Consider the following 19,688-nt stretch of genomic DNA (forward strand, 5'->3'; position numbering starts at 1 on the left):
AGCACTTACAGCTGGAGCCACCTCAAGCAGCTATAAAAGACAACAAAAGTATTGAATTTATACAAATATGATTAATGACTTCTACTTGCCTGGGGATGAGAGGGGCTGGGATGTTTCTGTCATGCATGGTGGGTTGAAGTCTTAGAGTAACTACTGCATGGGACACATTCTTGTAAGTGGTTTTTATTTTTAAGCCTAACCACCCTGTGGTGCCAACACGAATGCTGTGCAGAGACCAGCAGGGCAGGGGACGTGACTTTAAACCTGAGTTCCTCTCCTACATTGACACAAAAGGTGAAATTCTGACCTCGTTGAAGTCAGTAGAGGTTTTGCCATTGAAAAAATCCCATGCATTTTTGACCATTTCAGGTATCCAATGCCAGTTTGATCATCTAAACAAAGGATTTGCATGACCTGTTGGAAGTTCCCCATGATTGGAAACTTCACACTCAAAGCAGAACATGAAAGCCATTATCACCTCTAGGGCAGTAACTAATTGTGTGTCACTGTCGCAGTGATTGACAATCAGGTACAAGATTTTAGCTGCTAACATGCAGAGTTGCTTGCTGCAGAAGGGAATTGCTTTTGTGTCTAGATAAACCAGAGAGGAGTCTGCTCAGCACACCCTCCCTGTTCTAACACAGCACGTGTGCATGCATTAGTGTGCACATGCACACATGGATTAGTGCATCCCTTTGCCTATGGGTCCTCCTTGACTAGCAGTTGAAACAACCATGAAACAAAGTTCACTCTGACTTTGAATTCCCTGAAACTGGGCTATACTTGGGTTTTTTTCTCTGAGACTTCTTTGACCCTTAGTTTCCTCTGCCCAGAGAGTTGTTCCCACCTGCCAGAATGGAGTGACTGAGCTGCACCTGCCCCTGTGAGTCAGCAGGAATGAGCTTGTGTGTCCAGGCTGGGATTTTACAAAGCAGGCCAGCAGAAGAGCCAGTTCCCCTGATCAGTGTGGCTTTGGGCTCTGGGGAGGTTGAAATCTAGATCCAGTATGATGGGGGATGTGAAAGCTGGCATTTTCTCTCTTGGACCCATACATGATCGTGTCTGTGGCCTCCAGGTTTGGTCCCCCCGTTCCTGTGACGGGCCCTTGGGGATCACAATAGAATCCGGGTCTGACAGGCAACTTCCTGGCCAAAAACATGGAATTTCATTACAACTGAACAGTGAAATGTTGTTGATTTTTGCCAGGAGAAGATCATAGGATCATAGGAAAGGAGGGCTGGAAGGGACCTCAGGAGGTCATCTAGTCTAGCCCCCAGATCAAGACAGGATTATCTCTGACTAAACCACCCCAGTCTTTCTAACCTGCTCTTGAAAATGTCCAGGGGTGAAGATTGCACAGCTTTGCTAGAGAGTTTGTTCCAGTGCTTGACCACCCTCATAGTCAGAAAGTTGTGAGATGAAATTTGTCTTGTGTTTCACCTTTTTTTGAAATACTTAATTGATCTCTTTCTCCTTTTTTTAAGATAATGGGATTAGGGGCCATAGATGCCAGAATTGTAGCCCATCTTTTTATGCACGTCTGTTCGAGCATCTTAGCTTAACAGATCCCTGATCTCCACCGAGGGCTCCCCAGCTCCACCACAATCCAAATAATAAGAGAACAGAGTCCAACAGCTCTGTGCAAAGATGGGGGTGATGGTCAGAATCAGTATTTGAAACATCTCTGAAATGCCACTGAGCTCCCAAAGCCTGGATTAGCCATTACTAGGGATCTATTTAAATTGCGCTGGAAGTGGCTCCTTTAATCTTGCTCTTTTTGCCATCATTTGCTGCTGATTGGCTGAGGGATCCCAGCAGCCCCGCTGCTCACTGCTTGCTCCTGATAGGCCAGGAAGCAAAAACCACAGTTTTAAATATGCCATGGTTTTTGCCTCCTGGCCAATCAGTAGCAAGTAGTGGAGCCACCGGGGCCCTTTGGCTAATCAATAGTGGGAGGCAAAGTTTGTGGCATATTTAAAACCGTGGTTTTTGCCTCCCAGTCGATAAGGAACAAATAGTGAGTGGAGGGGCTGCCAGGCTCCCTTGGCCAGTCCGCAGTGGGAGGGAGGCCACTCAGTGAAAAGAGCAAGATTAAAGGCGCCACTGTGCAGTGCATTTCTGGTGTGACGTAGGTAGATCACTAGTCATCACTGTCCCACTTAGCCGACTAGGAAGGGATTTGGGTGACACAAGGTCATGAATTTCATTATGTCCCTAAGCTCTTTGCACCATCCTCTTGGGGGGCAATGCAGAGCCTGCCATTGTAGTACAACCAGGACTTCAGTTTGTGGGTCCCTGTGCAGGCATTACCTTCCATGGGGCTTAAGTGATGCAAAGAGCCATGTACCAGCTTCTGGCGTCAGGGTGAATTTCCCTTTTGGGACTATGTGGAGTTAAAAAGAAAGGTAGACCTGACTCCATCCATGCATTTTAATAGCATCTTATGCTGAGTGCTGAATGCCATTTTAGGTCTGCTGGATAGAGTAAGATTTATTGCTGTGGTTATGAGTAGGGGAGGACTGAATGAGCTAATGCAGGTTTGCTGATAAGCCTATTTCTGTATTATTCCCAAAGACCACACACGTGTGATACAAGCTTTGGATTCAGTTGTGGCGTTAAGCCACAGCGTGCAAGAAGATCAGTGGCCTGGTGGGTGCTGGGAAGTAACATGGACAAGCACAAGATCTCAGTCTCTGTCCTATCTTCGAATAAAATGCAGCAGACACTCCTCTTTGGGGCAAGCTGTGGTAGCCAGAGCGATGGGAAATGGGACCATAATATGTAGACTGAAGGAGACCAGCATCTCCTGTTCTTCCCAGTGCCTTCTTCCAGCTGAGGCTGGCAGTTACCTAATGAAATGCTGATAGTGACTGCCTTTCTACTCTTGTTTCGTAGGTCAGGTTTCAAGGTTTTGTCCTGGCACCCATTATTGCAGTACTTCATCGACCCCTGCGCTTTCCCCTGCCTTGTGTACTCTCTTGGACAGCTGCGCAGCACTGGGTGCAGTTGATTTTTTAGGAGTAGGCTCTGCAAGGTACTAAGCCTTTCCAACGTGACGAAGTGATAAGCACCTAGCTGGGGTCATCTGAGGTGCTCTTTCCTGCCCAGGGCAGGGGGTCGGACTCTGTGATCTATTGAGGTCCCTTCTATTCTATTGAGGACCCTAAAAATCTATGAAATCTGAAATGCTAAGCACTTTCAACTCATGGCGGTCAGTCGGGCCAGAGCGTATTGACTGCAGGTCCCAAGTAACATGAAGGCTACGGCCCTTACTGAGTTAGCCTAAAGTGTTCTGTTAGAATTGATGTTGTTAGAGGAGTGGTGCATGAAACAAATGTAAGGTTAATGGAAAAGCGGCTAATTAATGGGACTGAATAAGCGCCATTTCTTCTGGGTGTTGCAGGATCAATGTAACCTTTTATTGTTGTGTGTTGGAAACGGCTTCTTTACACACAACTCTTACCAAGTATCACCCAGATCTGGTTTCCATTTAGCTCAGGTCTCATGACTTGCTTAAATAAATTGATGACCTAAAAGATCCATATTAAAGGGCAGATGCCATCCCAGCAGTGAGTGTTGACACAGCACTCTCCTTCCCAAGAGACCTGCTTTGTTCCAGGCCATATCTGTTTACTTTAATGACTAAATTAAGTTTTATTGTGTTTACTCCTGCTTGCCTTGCGGAGCTAGGACTGTTCTGAGAGAGCGAGCTGGGTTGTATTTTGGCTTGTGCCTTCGTATCAGAATAGCTACCCACATTATAACCACAACGTCTCTACTAAGTGTAATGCACCATGTAAAACCAGCCTTGCTTCAGTCTTCAGAGGGCTGGACATATAACACATTAACCCTGGTGTAATTTCCAGTGGTTTTGTAACATTCCTAGCCGAGATCAGAAAAAAGTCAGTTTCCCTCTCTTAAATAATAAGACTGATCTCACACCTGTTTTATCCTAAGATTAGCTCTGATGACTAAAAGGAGTGCAGAGCAGTTATGGCTTATAATATTACTTGCAGCTTCCGTGTCTTTCCTTACACCACTCTTCTATCCTAGTGAAATAAGTGGAATCGCTCCAGATTTACACTGGTGCATGAAATAGCAGAATTTGACCCTATTTATTTTAGTTGCATTTGAAATGGTGCTGGCGAATAATAATGGACTGTCTCCACGAATCCTCAGATCCTGCCTGCAAATGCAGGGGTCGTGTGAGTCCCGTCGGTAGCACTTGAAACAACCCAGGCCCAACTTCATCTTTCTTTTTTTACAGCCACAGTGTTTCTGAAGTTTGTGAAACACAAGTTGGGGGAAAAAAATGTCTTCAATGTTGGAGATAAAGTGTTCCGTGCTGAAACCCAGTCCTGTGCCTGAGTAATCATTCAGGGCCCAGTTTGCACATGAAGATGGCCTGATCCTGCATCTGTTTTATCTTCACCCCCTGAGTGAAGCAGAGGAGAGGCAGGCTGGTCTGCTTTGGCAGCATTTGCGTGCACTCATCTGAGGGGTATTTTTCATCCTGCACCAGCCAATAATGTAACCGTAGCAAGGAGTTCCCAGACATTTTTTCCTTGGCCTGATGGTTCTTAGAAATCTACTTTTCATAATAGGAAACCAATTACTGCTTCGTGAGTGCATGTTTGTCCAAAGTGAAAGCCAAGTCATTTAGATACCCTTCCAAGTGTGGCCTAGCACATACATGAGTTAATTTGGGTGCATCAAATTATTTTGCTTTTGAGCAGAAAACTGTGGTTCAGGTCATATTACATTACCCCCAGAACTACACCCATATGCCTTTGGTCCAGTCTTTGTTCCCCGTGTCTTTGCTGCCTCCTCTCCAAAGTGATGTTTCTTATCCAAATCCACCACTTCTCGCTTCAGCCCTTTATGCAAGTCGCATCTTTTTTTCATTGGTGTCAGTCCAACCCCTTTCACCGACATCATTCACCAGTGGCTGAGTGTGCAAACTAAATTCTCAAGGGCTCGATTTTTAGGTATCCACTAAAGCTCATTAGGATCTGCCAGTGCTTCTCACCTTTGAAAACTGGGTCTTTATTGGATGTTATTGGAAAATTTATGTCTGTCTGAAGAATAAGCTTGTGAGGCACTCTACACATGAAATTCCTGTTGGGACGCTTCAGCATGGCATCTATTGCAAAAGTACTGCCTGATACCCTTTGCAGTAGCAACTCAATAGATATAAGTTGATTATTGTATTATACTACTAGTATTAGTTTTACTGGGCCAACATTTCCAGAATCATTTTGGGTGCCCCTATTTTAGATGTTCCTCTTGAAACAACTTTAAAGCCCCATTTTCAGCAAATCCTCTATACTCAAGACCAATTAAAAAAATACTTGAAATTGGCAACCAAAAAACACGTTTTAAAATTAGGGAAATTAATAGTTAATTATCAACCCAATCCCGGATTCCTCATTCAGGCATGAATCTTACAAGTCTATCAGTGTTTTTCCTACAAATGCATACATTTAAGAAATTGAAACCTCCTGTCTTCCAGAAATGCCCCCAGTCCATCAGTCAGCCTGTCCATCACTCAGCAGCCATGGCCAGGTCTGTTCTCATGTAGCACGTTCTCTTATGGATAAATTAAAGACGTATTCAGAAAGAAAGGCATAAGGTTATACAGTGTGACTTCTTTAGAAAGAGAGAGGGCACATTTTGCAATAAAGGCTTGGTAACTCAGAAAGATTATATTTCGCACAGTGCACAGATAATCCAGTGTGGTTGAGTCAATAAAAACAGCAGCTGTGTTTTTATCTCTGCAGGAAACAAATCCAAGTATTGCTTACCCAAATCCAACAGTTCATGGGGCTTGACTATATTGTTTTAGCACTGTATTTGCCATGATGCCACCTTGGCAACAAAGGCCATTTGGGTTCTGCTTTCAATCAGTAGGAGGTTTCTGTGGGTTGTTTCTGAGAAATCAGCACAGCCAGACGTCAGGGGGGAAAACCCCGTGTCTGAGCGAAGCAGGATCTGATCTGCAGCTTTCATTGGTGTTGAACCTCAGCATCCCAGACACTTTGAGGTGACTCATTCATCCAAACATACCTGTAAAGCAGTGATGTTCTGGTATTGCCATTTCACAGAAAAGGACAGAATGACTCGCTTGAGGTCACATAGTACAGAGCAGAGCAGATTATACATGTGATCTACCAGCACCTTCCCCTCCAGTCCCCACTACAACTAAAAAGATGTTATTTTCAATCCCTGCATTTGACCTGCATATTTTTGGTATACACTCCCCTTACTCTCTCTTTCTCAGCTCTTGGGCTACGTTGGCCATTTATTTAAAGACCTGGGATTTGACTGTCCTGAGATTTTGACTCCCCAGGCACTGTCCTGGGCACGCACTGCATTCGACTCTGGTCTGTGCTGCAAAGAGGGCTGGGAAATGGGACAGGCGGGAACGTGGAGAAGTCCATGCAGGAAGACTCAAAACCCCGTGAACACAAAGGATCCCTGTGTAGGAGCGGCTCCAGTGCAGTCTATTGGTCTGTGCAAAGCCTGGCTCCATTGGCATAAAATCCCAGTTGCTTCTTCCCACAGACCACCCAGTTACTCTGCTTTACAGTCAGGAGAAAGTTAATATCCAGAGGGATACTAACTCTCTTATTTTACTTGCAGGATGGGGATTTGGCACTAAATTATGGTGAGAAATTGATTCTGGGAATGCCAATTTTGCAGGTCTCTTGTTAGTGATTGTAGTTCCAGGCTTCTTTATTCTTTGTCTCCTGGAGTGAGGGAGGGGATGCTTCTGACAACCTTTCATTTTTCATGTCCTTGTAACAAGGTACTTAGTAGAATTTGCAGACTCCTTGAATCGGACAGGCTGTGCCATGAGCACTTCTTCCATGGCTTCTAGCTTGCAATCTCTGAGCGGTCTACCACGTGCCTTAGCGCCCATGCCACCGCAGCTAGGCAGTTGACATGTAGAGAAGAAGGAGCCTTGGGGTGCGTCCAGACAAGTGTGTATGTAGCATCACATACTGATCGTTTGCAACACCACATACTGCACAGTCCAGTGTTCTCCACACTGCAAGGGTGCACTGCCTGAGCGTGTGCTGCACTGGATTTTTTTTCAACTTTTTTTTTTTTTTTTTTTTGACCCCTGGATATCCGGGGGTCAGAAAAAACCACAGGAAAAAAACAGGAGCAGCGCATGCTTGGTCAGTGCGCATTGCTGAAAAGCGGAGCTGGGCCGCCCAGAGCAACAGGCTCCGCATGACAAAATCACTGCAGCTGCAGCCCCGGGAGGTCCCCAGGACCCCAGGTAAGGCGGCTGGCCGCAGCCTCTCCTACCACACCCAGGGCAACTTGCTGCACGCCAAAGCGCACGTGTCATTCCCTGGGGACAAGTAGCGGTGGTGCAAGATGCACTGCCACTGCTTCTCCCAAGGAGCCACATGTCCATGCACATCTGGACACGGCCCTTGGAGTTTTGGTGCGAGTTGTGAATAGCGCGCTCTGTACAAGCATCTAAGGGAGGTAGGTGTGTGATTGAGTCGGTTGGCAACCAGGAGGCAAATGCCTGAAACATCAGAACACCAGATGGAACCATTTCAGTCCCTCAGCGCCTTTACGAGCAAACTGGGCATAAGCTGGGAAGACTGTGTGGCCTAATGGACAAAACATTGGCTTTGCAGTCCAGTAAACTCGAATTTATTCCTAGCAGTGACGTAGCATGAGTCACAGCATCTTTCTTTGCTTTCTATTTCCTACTTAGATTGTGATCTCTTCTGGGCAGAGACGATCTCGCATTGTTTATGGACAGCACCCTGCACAATGCGGCCTTTGTGTTGTTTGGGACCGCAGGTGGTGCTGTAACAGAAATATTAGAGGTTAATTTGTTATAAACACATTTCTCACCACTCACTTTACCATTATTCTTTTAATAGATGTTTCTGAAACCATCTGGGCATCAGTCAACCTTATCAGTTGGATGGGCTGGTACTCAACTGACAGCTGAGGAAAAAAACGAATGCGTAACCTTTCCCTCGCTGTGTTTAAATACAGAATTCAACATGTTGGAAATGCATTACCCTGTTACATTATTACTAGACAATTTGGTAGTGACAGAGCTGGTTGCTGTTGCTGTAGCCAAGGATTTTGAAGAATTTGGATCAGATTTGGTAAAATACTACATTTCCTTTACTTATGCTAAAGCCAATGAGAGGTAAGAGGATGCTGTATCTCGTAGACAGCGTTCAGCAACAGTCTTCCTGCGTAGGAAAAACAGTAGCTAATACAGCACAGTGTCCACATCACAGATATTTCCCCAGCTCCCATAGGATCCTTCTTTAGTACCCTTCACAGAAAGACAATGACTGAATAGGCCATGAAGGCTGAGTTCTCCTTTCACTTGTAGAGGGCAGCAGCATCTGTCCAGCGTGGTTCCTGTTGAATAAAACCCAGTATCACAGGGCTGTCAAACTGCCTCCTTGTGCAAGCAGTGAATGCACATAATGTTTGTGAAAGAGTAAAAGCAATAGTCCCAATTTTCAGTTCATTGTAATTTGCTTTTCTTGTTTTCAAAACCATCACCATCCACCAAGCTTTCCACTCACTGCTGAGCCCTGAAATCTGACGGTTGCCCTGCAGTCGTTTTCTTCTTCAAACCAAACTCAGTCATTTCGATCTGGATTCCATTTCATTTGGGACCTGGAGTTGAGTCTGAATTAAGGCTAGGGCTTAGCATTGCAGGGAAGGATTTAAAACACGGCCAGCTTTTCAGCCGTAAGTGTTGTATCACTTTCTGTTAGATCTACACATATTAAGGTGAAATCTCACAAGGATGATCATTCTTCACTACTGTAATGGGAGAATAGGCTTCTTCTTATGTGACAGGGAACCCAAAGTGCAAGAGCTGACTCTGATCCAAAAATTAAAATCCAACCCACATCCCCAAATTCTAAGTGGTTCCATCTGAGAGTCGAGTTCTGGCCCATCTCTAACACTACAGAGAGGATACCAAGAGGACAAATTTGTCCTTACTTGCCATACTTTACACTGCTAACATCCCAGCCTGAAATCCTTGTTGCTAACATAAATAATGATCAGAGACCTAATAAAGGAAGTTAATAAATGCTTCAAATGTCTGCCCCTCGCAGCGAATTTAAAGCGACCAGGGAAATGCATTTCACAAGATAATCAGTAGTGTCAATTTAGGATGGTTCAGCATAAGGCTACCTGCAGGAGTTGTAGGACCACAAAGTGAAAATGCTTGTGGGGCGGTGTGATGATTGTGGCTACTCTGTATACTACTCTGAGTATGGCTTATAAATTATTACTTGTTTAGCACTGAGTCTGAAATCACTGCTTTGTTAAAAGGTTACATTTCCCAATGTCCAATGGAGAAATAAATCACATCCTAACTGTTTTCATAACCTGGTTTGAGTACTAGCTCCATTCTTTTTTTTAAACTCATTTCATGTGTAAACGTAACAAGTCCAGATGTGAAGTCTGGCATTCTCTGCATCCAGCTGAAGGAAATGTCTGAAAGAATGCTCAAAGGTACAACAGTAGAGACAGAAAGAAGCAGTTTATATGTCCAGAGTGTTATTTCCTGTAGATCTCTGTCCTTATATCAGGTCATGAAAGAAGCGGCATGCAGCGTGTAGGCAGACAGAGCACATGAAACAAAATAAAACTGCTACCTAGAGCCTAGTACTCAACACTTCTCTGTACCAGGCACTTGTGCTGCTAAGCAGAAGTGTGCATTTCATCTAACTCTGCTTCTGCCACTCAGCCGCTGTGATTTGAAATAAAGGATTATCTGGCTTGTTGGCACCAAACTCTTTATTTGGCACCAGAAGAGACCGGAATCTGGGAGTCAGTGTTACAAAAGTGGGCTTAGGGGTAGAGAATATGATGCGTCTGAAGGGCGGTTTTTAAAAACCGGGTACCCGAGCCATAGCAGCTCTGCTCAGATCAACACCGCGTGGTTCAATCTGTTGCTGTTTGTCAGCATTTTAAATCCCTGCATTTCCTCTCCTACCTGCTTGTGATTGTTAGAGGAGGAAGAGGTCTTCTGTCCTGTCCTTTCTCACTAATCACCTCTGTCTGACATGCCTCCCGTAACCTTATCACCAGCGATCTTTCTGCAGCATGTGTAGTTGGGCATAGTGCCTGCATGAATAGGGTGGTCTAAAAATGTAGCAAGGGTGTTCTATTTTGATTTTGTCACAAGAGAGTCCCCTTTCATCGTGCTTAACATGTTGTCCGTGAAAACCATGACGGTAACTTCATAACTCCCTCCAGAGTGCCCCCCTGCATGTGCCAAAAGCTTGCTGCGCCTCATCAAGAAACAAGACATGGGGGGGAAGTGGAGATTTGGCTGAGAAAAGGAGCACTGTGACTCCTTGCTTGTTTGTCCCTTCTCAGAAAGGCCTCAGGACAGCAACAAGGTCTTTGCATTGAATACCAGCCGGTGGCCTCCTGTGTGGACCGCCTCCTGCCATTCATTTTGGAGCACTGCAAGGGAGATCCACTTGGAGAGCACATTGCAGAAGGTCACGGGAGATTATGCAAAGTGGAGTTCTCCCTGCCAGTCTTTCCTGGATCAGATGACCTATTTGTTCCCTGCAATTTTGTCAATCCAGTGTCAGGATTATTATTTTTGCTAGCATGAGATCAGGTTGTCTTGCAAATGGAGCTGTTGGACTATGCGATGAACTGTATGAAGGGTGGCTAAAGACAATCTGTATGATATGCTCAAAGCAGCACAGAGCGTGGATCATCTGCTAGGATCTCTTTTGGACACCCTCCTCCCCGTCCCCATCTATTCTGTGCCATTGCAGGGACATTGGTCATTGGTGGCACCTGGATCTCTCCCCTTTTCTGCCTCTGGTACTCAAGCATCCAGTCAAGACAGGATGAAATGTAATGGCCTGTGATATACAGGAGGTCAGGTTAGATGATATAACAGCCCCTTCTGGGTTTAAACTTCCTGAAATCATCCTTGCTGTGTTTTCTGAAGAAAACCTGGATAATCCGGTTTCCTTCCCAGTTGGCAAAAGAACCAGTCATTCCACTTTTGGGCCTGGAATGCATTACGTTTTATATAGTCAGATGGGGAAAGGCTCACAATGAAGCAGCAGGGAACACGCTTCCTGCTATGTCCTCTTTGAACTGCAGCCCTCAGCTCCAGGGCTGGAATGACCCCACTGATTTAGGTGCAGTTTCTCTGGATTCATGCTGGGGTAGTGCAGAATAGCATTTGGCCCAGGCCAGAAAAGGCCCGTTAGATCATTACGTCCATCTTCCTGCCAGAGAAGAATTGCTCCCTATTGCACATTTATTTTTTCCAGCTTTAGAAGCACGCCAAGAAAAGGGGCTTCTACCACACCCCTAAGGAGGTTATCCAATGCGTACAGTAGCTTTCCTAATATAGTCGCTGTGCCAAGGGCCTTTTCAAAGTGGCCGGATCACTTCCTGATGGCAAATACTAATGTCATCTACTAGATTATGCCCTTTCATGCCTTCTCGCTCTGACCCAAGACGTAAGAGGGGAAGATCATGTCATGCTGCTTTCTGCTGTGTTGTGATCTAGTTTGTGGTCCTGCCCACTTCTTGTGCTTCCCCCTTCTCTGATGTATCTGGGATCTATTTATGTGCGAAGCACAGAGTATGTCACCTTGGCTCTTTGAAAATCAGAGGGAGTTTTACCCTTGGTTTATGTGGGGCCAGGATTCCACCCAGCGCACGTAATAATTCTTCACGCGCACGTTGTGAATTGAACCTGGCCAACTCGAGTGATTTTTATCACACGTTTCATGGTATTTGGTGTTGTTATGAAACCCCTGGCTCCTGGGGACATGCAGTTAGGTGAGAATCTCAGTCTGGAGGGTTTTCTTCCCCCTAAATCAAGTTTCTAGATCTCAAGATTGCAGAGAAGGCCTCAAAGATACGACCTGAGTGCATTCTTACATTCTCAGAAAACAGATGGCAAATATAAAGGACCCAGCGTTTGTGCTGGGAAATACTCAAGGCTAATAGTTGGCGCTTCTACGGCAGGTTTTACTTGAGGATCTGAAGGGACTTCAGAAACTCAAGTGAAAAAAAGTGGCCAAGCAGCCCCGCGCCGTAGGGAGTTACAGCAGCCCCATCTTTCGGAAAGGGACCAGGGACACACAGAATGTAGGTTTGATCTGTCCAAATTTTATCTGGTTCATCTCATTCACTGAAATAGTCTTGTTCTTCGTCAGATGGACTGGAATCAACACGTATCACCATCTGGATTCTCTTTCTTTCTACGCGTTCATTTAAAACAAAAAAATCTGTTTAACTGGAGTCCGGAGTCTTAGTCAATACAGAACTCGAGAGTGATTGACAGCTCCAGGCTGAAATGAACATTTCTGAGCGTATTATTAAATGTCTCTCAAAGCGTCTTAGGCAGATGTTTGTTCTCTCAGATTTTCCAAACGTTATAGGAACCCCAGGCAGCACATTCCTCAGAACGGGATGTCATCATCACCTGTGTTCATACCCAGGCTCATCCAAGAAACACTTTTATTCCAGGGTAACTGGTTTTGCATTTCTGATGAAGCTCTTAAAAGCAAAAAACCCTTTCAGCTGTGGGCAGGAGGCCTGGTGGGGGACACAGAGACTCCATGACATAGCACAGGGACCACCGCTTTGCCAGGCATTAGGCATTCGTTATGATTGCAGCTTAAAGACCACTGCATTACACTTCACCGTGCCAGTGGGAGATGGGAGAAGGACGTTGTCATCTTCCATTTCGCACAGCAGGAGAGCATGGCACAGAGAAGTAAAGGCCTGTTTTCAGTAGTGGCATCTATATTTACATTGATTTGGGGGTGTCCAAATTTTGACTCCTCAGGCTTAAATTTCAGGGGTTGTGATCACCCCCAGCCCCAGCTGAAGTCAGTAGGAACTGATTGTGGGTAGTGCCTCAAAAATCCAAACCCAGGAGGCTAAATGTGAGCATCCATACAGTACGGCATCCAAAATCAGATGCTACTTTGGAAAACTGCAGTGCAAGGGACTTAGCTGGGGTCTCAGAGGAAAGTCCTGGGAGATTTGGGAAGGGAGGCTCACCTTGCAGGTCACCACTTCACCGCTATACACAATTCCAGATGCTCAGCAGCCTGAGCTCACAAGCGTGCCGGCAGAAGACCGAGCCATTATTACCATGCAGGGTCTATTATCTGTTTTCAAAATAACTTGAGAGTTTTTTGCTGGCAGCAATAGCAAGATAGGCAGTATTTTTTTAAAATTTCTGTCCTGTCGCTGTCCACACAGTGGGTGAAACCAGCACCACTGAAGTCAACAGGAGTTTTGGCCTCAACTTCAGCGGGGTCAGGATTTCACTCACTTCCTTAATTAAATGTTTGTTACACATGGAGAAAGTCACTGTGCCTACTGCAGGAGGCATGTGTTTCTGTGCATGCCAAAGCAAGACATGGCCTCTAGGGAACAATGGAGTTAGCTGTGCTTTCTGTTTCGATTTAAGTTTGACATCTTTCATCCTATACATACAGCATTTTGGCAGTGTTTTGATAACTCTTGTTCTGCTTGACTCATTTAGAGCAAACAAGTGATGTCAATATTTTGCCAGATGAGAAAATAATTCCCTATAGTTTATAAGGTGACACTGTCAAGGGTGGAAGGATCCAGATATGACCTACCTGTGCAGCTTACAAAACCCCTGGAATTATTTTGCAGACTTCCCTGTAGAAAAGGGATTTCAGAGGATGGGATTTTCAAAAGGCACTCAGCACTGTGCCAATTTTGCTCCTGTTTGAAGCTGACCTGAACTTTACTACCGACTCCTACTGGAAGAGATTTAAGCTAATGCTTTGCAACATGGTCAGGAAGATCTTGGCAGTATGTTGCGCTGCTGAGCATTGGAGGAAAATCGACTACAGAGGCCTGATCACCTACTGTCTTGCACAGTGCAGAGTTCAGACAAACTGGCCAAAGTGTAGGAGTAGTGATTGATAAAACCTGGTCATATCCTGAAAGTCCTGTTACAATCCTGCCCAGAGGCTTGACTAAGAAACGCATCACTTTTGACATGTGACCAGGAAAGCACCAATTTCAATTCTGTCTGGCCCAGGGCGGGTCGCCATCTGGCCCAGGGGTGGGGAGCAGCCCAGGCCTTGGGGCGTGCGGCCAGTCCTGCTGTCCCCAGGTGAATGGGGACAGCAGCCCTACTGCCTAGACACCCCAGCCCATCTGCCCTGCACCCAAAGCCGGGGGCATTGGATGGAGCAAGAGGTCCGGGTCGTAATGGCAGGGTGTACTCGGTCAGCAGATGGGATGGGGCTGTGGGCAGGCAGGGAGTGGCTCTGGGAGCAGGTTGGGTGGGCAGGGCTGGGGCTGGGATCACGGGCAGTGACAGCGCAGGACCAGGGCCACGATCCATAGCAGTGACAGTGCAGGGCCGGGGTCCAGGGCAGAGCTGTGATTCACAGGGAGTGGATCATGGCTCTGCCCTGGGTCCCGGCCCTGTGCTGTCACTGCCCCACGATCCTGGCCCTGCCCGTCCCGCTCCCAGATGCTGCTCCTCGCCCACCCATGGCCCCATCCTGTCTGCCTGGCTGAGCACGCCCTGCCCACGGGGGTCCCAAGCCAGTCTTGAGGAAGACCCTGCCTGCCCACGTGCCTGCTCCATCTTGCACACCTGGCCAGGTGCAGGGCAGACGCATCGGGGCCGGACAGGATCAGTGCCCCCTCCCCTCTGCCCCCCGCGTCGGGCCTGGTTAGCACCCTAGAGTCTACCATTTTGATAGCATCACTCTAAGAAATGACCTGTGGGAATCCTTGAGTCTGGGGATGACTTTGCTCACAGTGAAGGGCAATCCAGAGGTATAACAGTGCAGCTCTCTACCTGGGGAGCACCTGCTCCTGTTATGCTGATTAAAGCAGTGTGATCAGCTCTTGCTGTGGCAGTGACTGCTTTTGCACCCCCCAAATCCCCACACAAAGGCAGCACCCAGGGCTGCTGTCCTGGTTGCCCCGTCTCAGTTATGTCATGGGGGCAGTAGGTGGAATTTGCTCCTGTTCTTAAATGGCAGGGAGAGTTTGGGCTAGCTGCCTGCACTGGGTGAATAGTCCCTGATGAGGAGCACAACTGGGAAACTCAGGACTTATATAGCAAAATATTTATTATAAGCCAAATTTCCATTGAAGTCAGCGGAGCTAATCCAGTGCACTTCAGTGAGGGATTGAGACCTCCTTGTTTTGCATGGCTTATATCTAGAATAAAAATACTGCTGCTGAAGGGTGATGTTTGCTGTACTTTTCTCAGATGAATCCTGGCTGGTAACTATATTTATTCCTGCAACATAACTGCTGCTAATCTTGGGGTAGAAAGAGAAGTTTCAAAGCAGCTTTTATTTTTAAAAATTACGATATCTGTACACAATGTTACAGATTTAGTTTAGCAGCATTGAGTCCGAGTTTCATTCTGTTTTACCATGTATGCACAAGGAAACTTTCACAGAGGGGACAGGTGGTGCAGTAATACAAGCAAAGGATTATTTTTAGGTATTATTGGTAATACGGCAGGACAAGTTCATATTTATAAAAGATGTGGTTTCTTTTGTAATCGATGTACTGGAGAACAAGCCTAAATGTCAGATTTTCAGAAAACCTCAGCACCCATTCAGGGACTCAAGTAAGTGGCGCTGGGCATCACTTCTTCTGAATTATGTGCCTAAATGGAACAGAGCTATTTAGAAAAGCTGACCCCGGTGACATATGTGATGTGTTGATGTCTCTAAATAGCTCTCAGCAGGTGGAAATGCTGGGAAACGGGGAGGACTTCTGATCATTCCACCTTGGACAGGGTTTTTTTTCCTTTTCTATCCATGTCTATTTAAAAAAGAAATGGGCAAAAGTTTCTCTTGTTTCTCTAGGCCTGGGTCACAGCATCTTAGTATGGGTGGGTGCGATCTCTGATGTTTCTCAGAGGCGGATAAAGCTACTTTTGAGGGACCATCCTCAAACCAAGCCACCTTCCTGAGCAATAAGCCTAATTGATGCGACAACAAAGGAACCGTGAGGGTTACTCTTGTTAATGAAGCTCCAAATAATATACTAATAAAACACACTGGTGCCTTTTCACTAGACTAGTGCATTAAACCAAGACATGTGGCTTCTGTAGTTCGAGGGTAAGCAGACTGAAGAATACATTGGCGTATTCTTCTAAACTGTAGGCCTTGATCCAGCAAAGCATTTAATCAGATACATAACTTTAGGAATGTGAGTAGCCTTGTAACATTAAGCATGTGAAATCAGTGCAATTACCCACGTGCTTTAAAAGTGCACGAGCATGAAGCTTTGGTTGGACTGGACCTTAGTCTTGGTCACAGTTCCACCTCCTGGTGAACAGGGGGCAAGACTTTATAAAGTGACTAGTGGTTTGGGATGCCTCAGATTTTGGGCACTTCAGTGGACTTACCTAACGGGGCCCCTTTTCCAGGAGTAGCTGCTCAGATGTTTGGGAAATCAAATCGCTTTAAAGCTGGGCCCCTGAAAGCTAATGCATCTGAAAACTCTTGTAATATTTGGAAATCTTATCCCAACGCCCTGCTTCTGTTCTTACTTGTTCCAGAAGGAACTGAGATCAGGATCCGGCCCATGTATGAGACTGGAAAGACATAACTATCTTATCTGGTCAAGCTGATTTTAAAATGGTCTCGGTGTCTTGCTGCTGATAACCAGTCTCTTCTGCATTCTGTTACCAGGGTAAGAGGCTGATTTAGAGCCAGTAGATCAGGGGCGGGCAATTATTTTGGGCAGAGGGCTGCTTACTGAGTTTTGGCAAGCCATTGAGGACCACATGACAGGCAGCCCAGGGCAGATTAATATTAATTTTCTAAATTTTTGAGGAGCCCCACGGGCCAGATAGAATGGCCTGGCGGGCCGCATCCAGTCCCCGGGCTGCATTTTGCCCACCCCTGCAGTAGATCCTCAGCATAGGTCAATCCTTGTTCAGATCAATAGGATCCTACCCTCTTTTTACTGTTCCCCACCCTCCCAAACTGTGCTGTAGCCTTGCACAGCAGAGTCCACTCATGGTTTGCAAACATAGGTTCCCACCTCCTCTCAGGGAGGTCAAGGGAAAGCCTTCCATTGACTTCAGTGACGTAGGTTTATGCTACACCGCATGATTCTGCCCTGCACGACCAAATCACATTTATGCTGCCATGTTGTAATCGAGCCATCTGAAACTAATGGAAAGCATAGACACAGACCACAAACCATCTCCCCGCTTAGCTATGAAATGGTAAGAATTTAATAATCTCAAAAAGTGGATAATGTGATAGTAATTCGCTGTGAATTCTAAGCCCAAGAAGAGATTATTTTGCATGATTTAAAAGCTAACTGTGAGGCATGAAAAATCTGTGTGCAGGATTCTTCTTTAAATTTGAGAGAGTATAAACAGATGTAGATTAAGCATCACATAAGGGCCAGGAAACTACATTTTCTGATGAATTATCTTGGGTTGATCATATGGTTTCTGTATTTTGCATGAAATTAATTCACTTCCAGTAACAATGATTTTAATAGTTTATTATGAAGCCACAGAATAAATATGTGAAGTGAAACCACCAGCTTTTCTGCACAATATCGCCATATGACAACCAAATGGGGAGACCAGGGAAAATTATTACTTAAAGGCATACTGCCCCTTTCTTCTGTTTTCTATTTTATTTGATATATAAGTTCTTATACCACCTTCACAGCTACAGTATTTAAGTGCCTTCTTGTGGTACAATAAGCAATATGGCTAATGTATTTCCAAAATATTTTTCTGGGTAGCAAAAACCAAACAGGGAAGCTTAGTTAATGAACAGACACGGCTTAGAAGTATCCCCTATTTCTGTTGTATGTTAGCCTATTTTATTTTACAGTTGTCTTTTTTGTTTGACCCTGGCGAGCTTTTAAAATGTAAGTGTGAGTTTAACATTAACTAGACAAGTCGTCTTCTAACTTCCGAACCAGTGTGATTCTTTAAAAATCGTGCATAGATCCAAATGAATGGATGCATAGCGGCAAATGGTTGCGTTTTTAAAATGATTTGGTTTCTCATTGTGTGATATTCTGATAGTAACATGGATAAAAAAGAAATGCGTTTAGTTTGCAGCATAGGGGGCCAGATCTTCAGCAGGTCTCCGCATAATTCTGCCAGCCTTGGCCAAGCTGTGCTGATTTACGCTACTTGAGGATAAGGGCAATTAGAAGTTTATTGGACAGTGTTTTACATGGGAGCTGAATTTTCAGTAATGCTGTGATAAATCCATAGGGCGGTCTGCCTTTCCAGAGCTTTCCCCCTCCAGTTAGAAACTGATACACATTTTTGTAACCAAAACTGGAATTCTCTGACAAAATCATATATGCCTTCAGCAGCAGCTGGGGTTTTAGGAGAAGTAGCAAATGTTTGCAAAAGACTTTGCAAAAAACTGCGAGAACTTGCACCTTTTTAAAATCTGTATAGTCTAAACAGAGTCAGAAATGGACGTGTTGCTTTTCTTTCAAACATAAGAAACTAGTTCCAGCATCCACTGTTTTCTTCTGTGACTTGTTTGGATTAGTGAACACAGAGACTGGTGCAGATTGATTGATATATTTATTAACTTGTTGGGCCAGCCCTAATGCTGGGCTATTTACAGTCAAATGAAAACTTTCTCATGCACTTTAAGCTTGAGGAACTTTCAGTTTCCCAGAAACAGGTACAAGCACCACAGGCATTTTTAATCAAAGCGAGCACGCAACTGCAAAACATTTTTCTTTTTCTTTTTCTTTTTTTTGCTGTTTTTTTTCTAGAAGCCAAAAATTGGATCCTTTCTTATTAATGATCATAAAAACTAAATCTTCTTGGCTGGTTTGCCCAGAAATAAATTAGAAAACATCGACAATTGGGGGTCGGACTAGATGATCTGCTCAGGTCCCTTCCGACCCTAGAAACTAGAAACTATGAGACAATGTTGTGGTCTTCCCAAAAATAACATCCTTTTGAAAGTTACAAGTTGTAAGCTTCCAAGATGTTATTTGTTTCCCCCGTAATATCCTTTCCATATGTTGTCTAATACTGTTGACTGTCATTAGACAGTCAAATAGGCAGAAATTGTATAGGACATTAAGAACTTTTATGTGATGTTCCATAAATGTTGTATAAAGAAGATTCATGTATAAACATAAGGGTGTCTTCAAGCCAATGTTGAGAGGAGTTATGGGCTTACTTCCATGTTTTGCCCCAGTGGGAATGCTTTTATTGTCTCATAAATTATACTTCTGCTTCACATACAGTCCACTAAATCATTCTTGAAGTAAAAAATGCTAGGGAAGGGCTTGGAAGGGTTGGTGGAAGGGTAGCAACTTCCTTGTGTACACAGAGAAAAAGTTGCACCTTGCATTATCCAAACAACATGGGGAGAGGAGTACATGTGTTTGCCTTAACCTGCAAACAAAGTCAGGCTGTAGCTGCCTTGCTCATGGGGATGATCCCATTGAAGTGAATCAGACCATCAAAGATTTGCACAGGGATCATTTCTTACTGCATTTCTTAGTGCAATCCTTGCCTCCTTGTGTGAGGTGCTGGGGACCCCTAAATACTCAGCACCTCCTTGATGAAGTATCTTTGCATATGTAAGTCAGTCTCAGTGGCTTAAATGGACCTAGTGGGTGTGTGTTAATGCATG

The 19,688-nt window shown here is 45.0% G+C and overlaps 1 protein-coding gene across 1 annotated transcript in view; it reads left to right on the forward strand.

Moving 5' to 3' along the window:
- Positions 1-8,039: 8,039 nt before the first annotated feature.
- The window catches only part of LOC109293139 (smoothelin-like protein 2), a 23,679-nt gene continuing 12,030 nt past the window's right edge, over positions 8,040-19,688 (forward strand). The window contains exon 1 of the mRNA XM_019510944.1: positions 8,040-8,191. Within this exon, the coding sequence (XP_019366489.1) occupies positions 8,040-8,191 (152 nt within the window). The remainder of the gene's footprint in view (positions 8,192-19,688) is intronic.

This window comes from Gavialis gangeticus, unplaced genomic scaffold (genome assembly GCF_001723915.1).
Source record: "Gavialis gangeticus isolate Ggan-Ray unplaced genomic scaffold, GavGan_comp1, whole genome shotgun sequence".
NCBI classification, from domain to species: domain Eukaryota; kingdom Metazoa; phylum Chordata; order Crocodylia; family Gavialidae; genus Gavialis; species Gavialis gangeticus.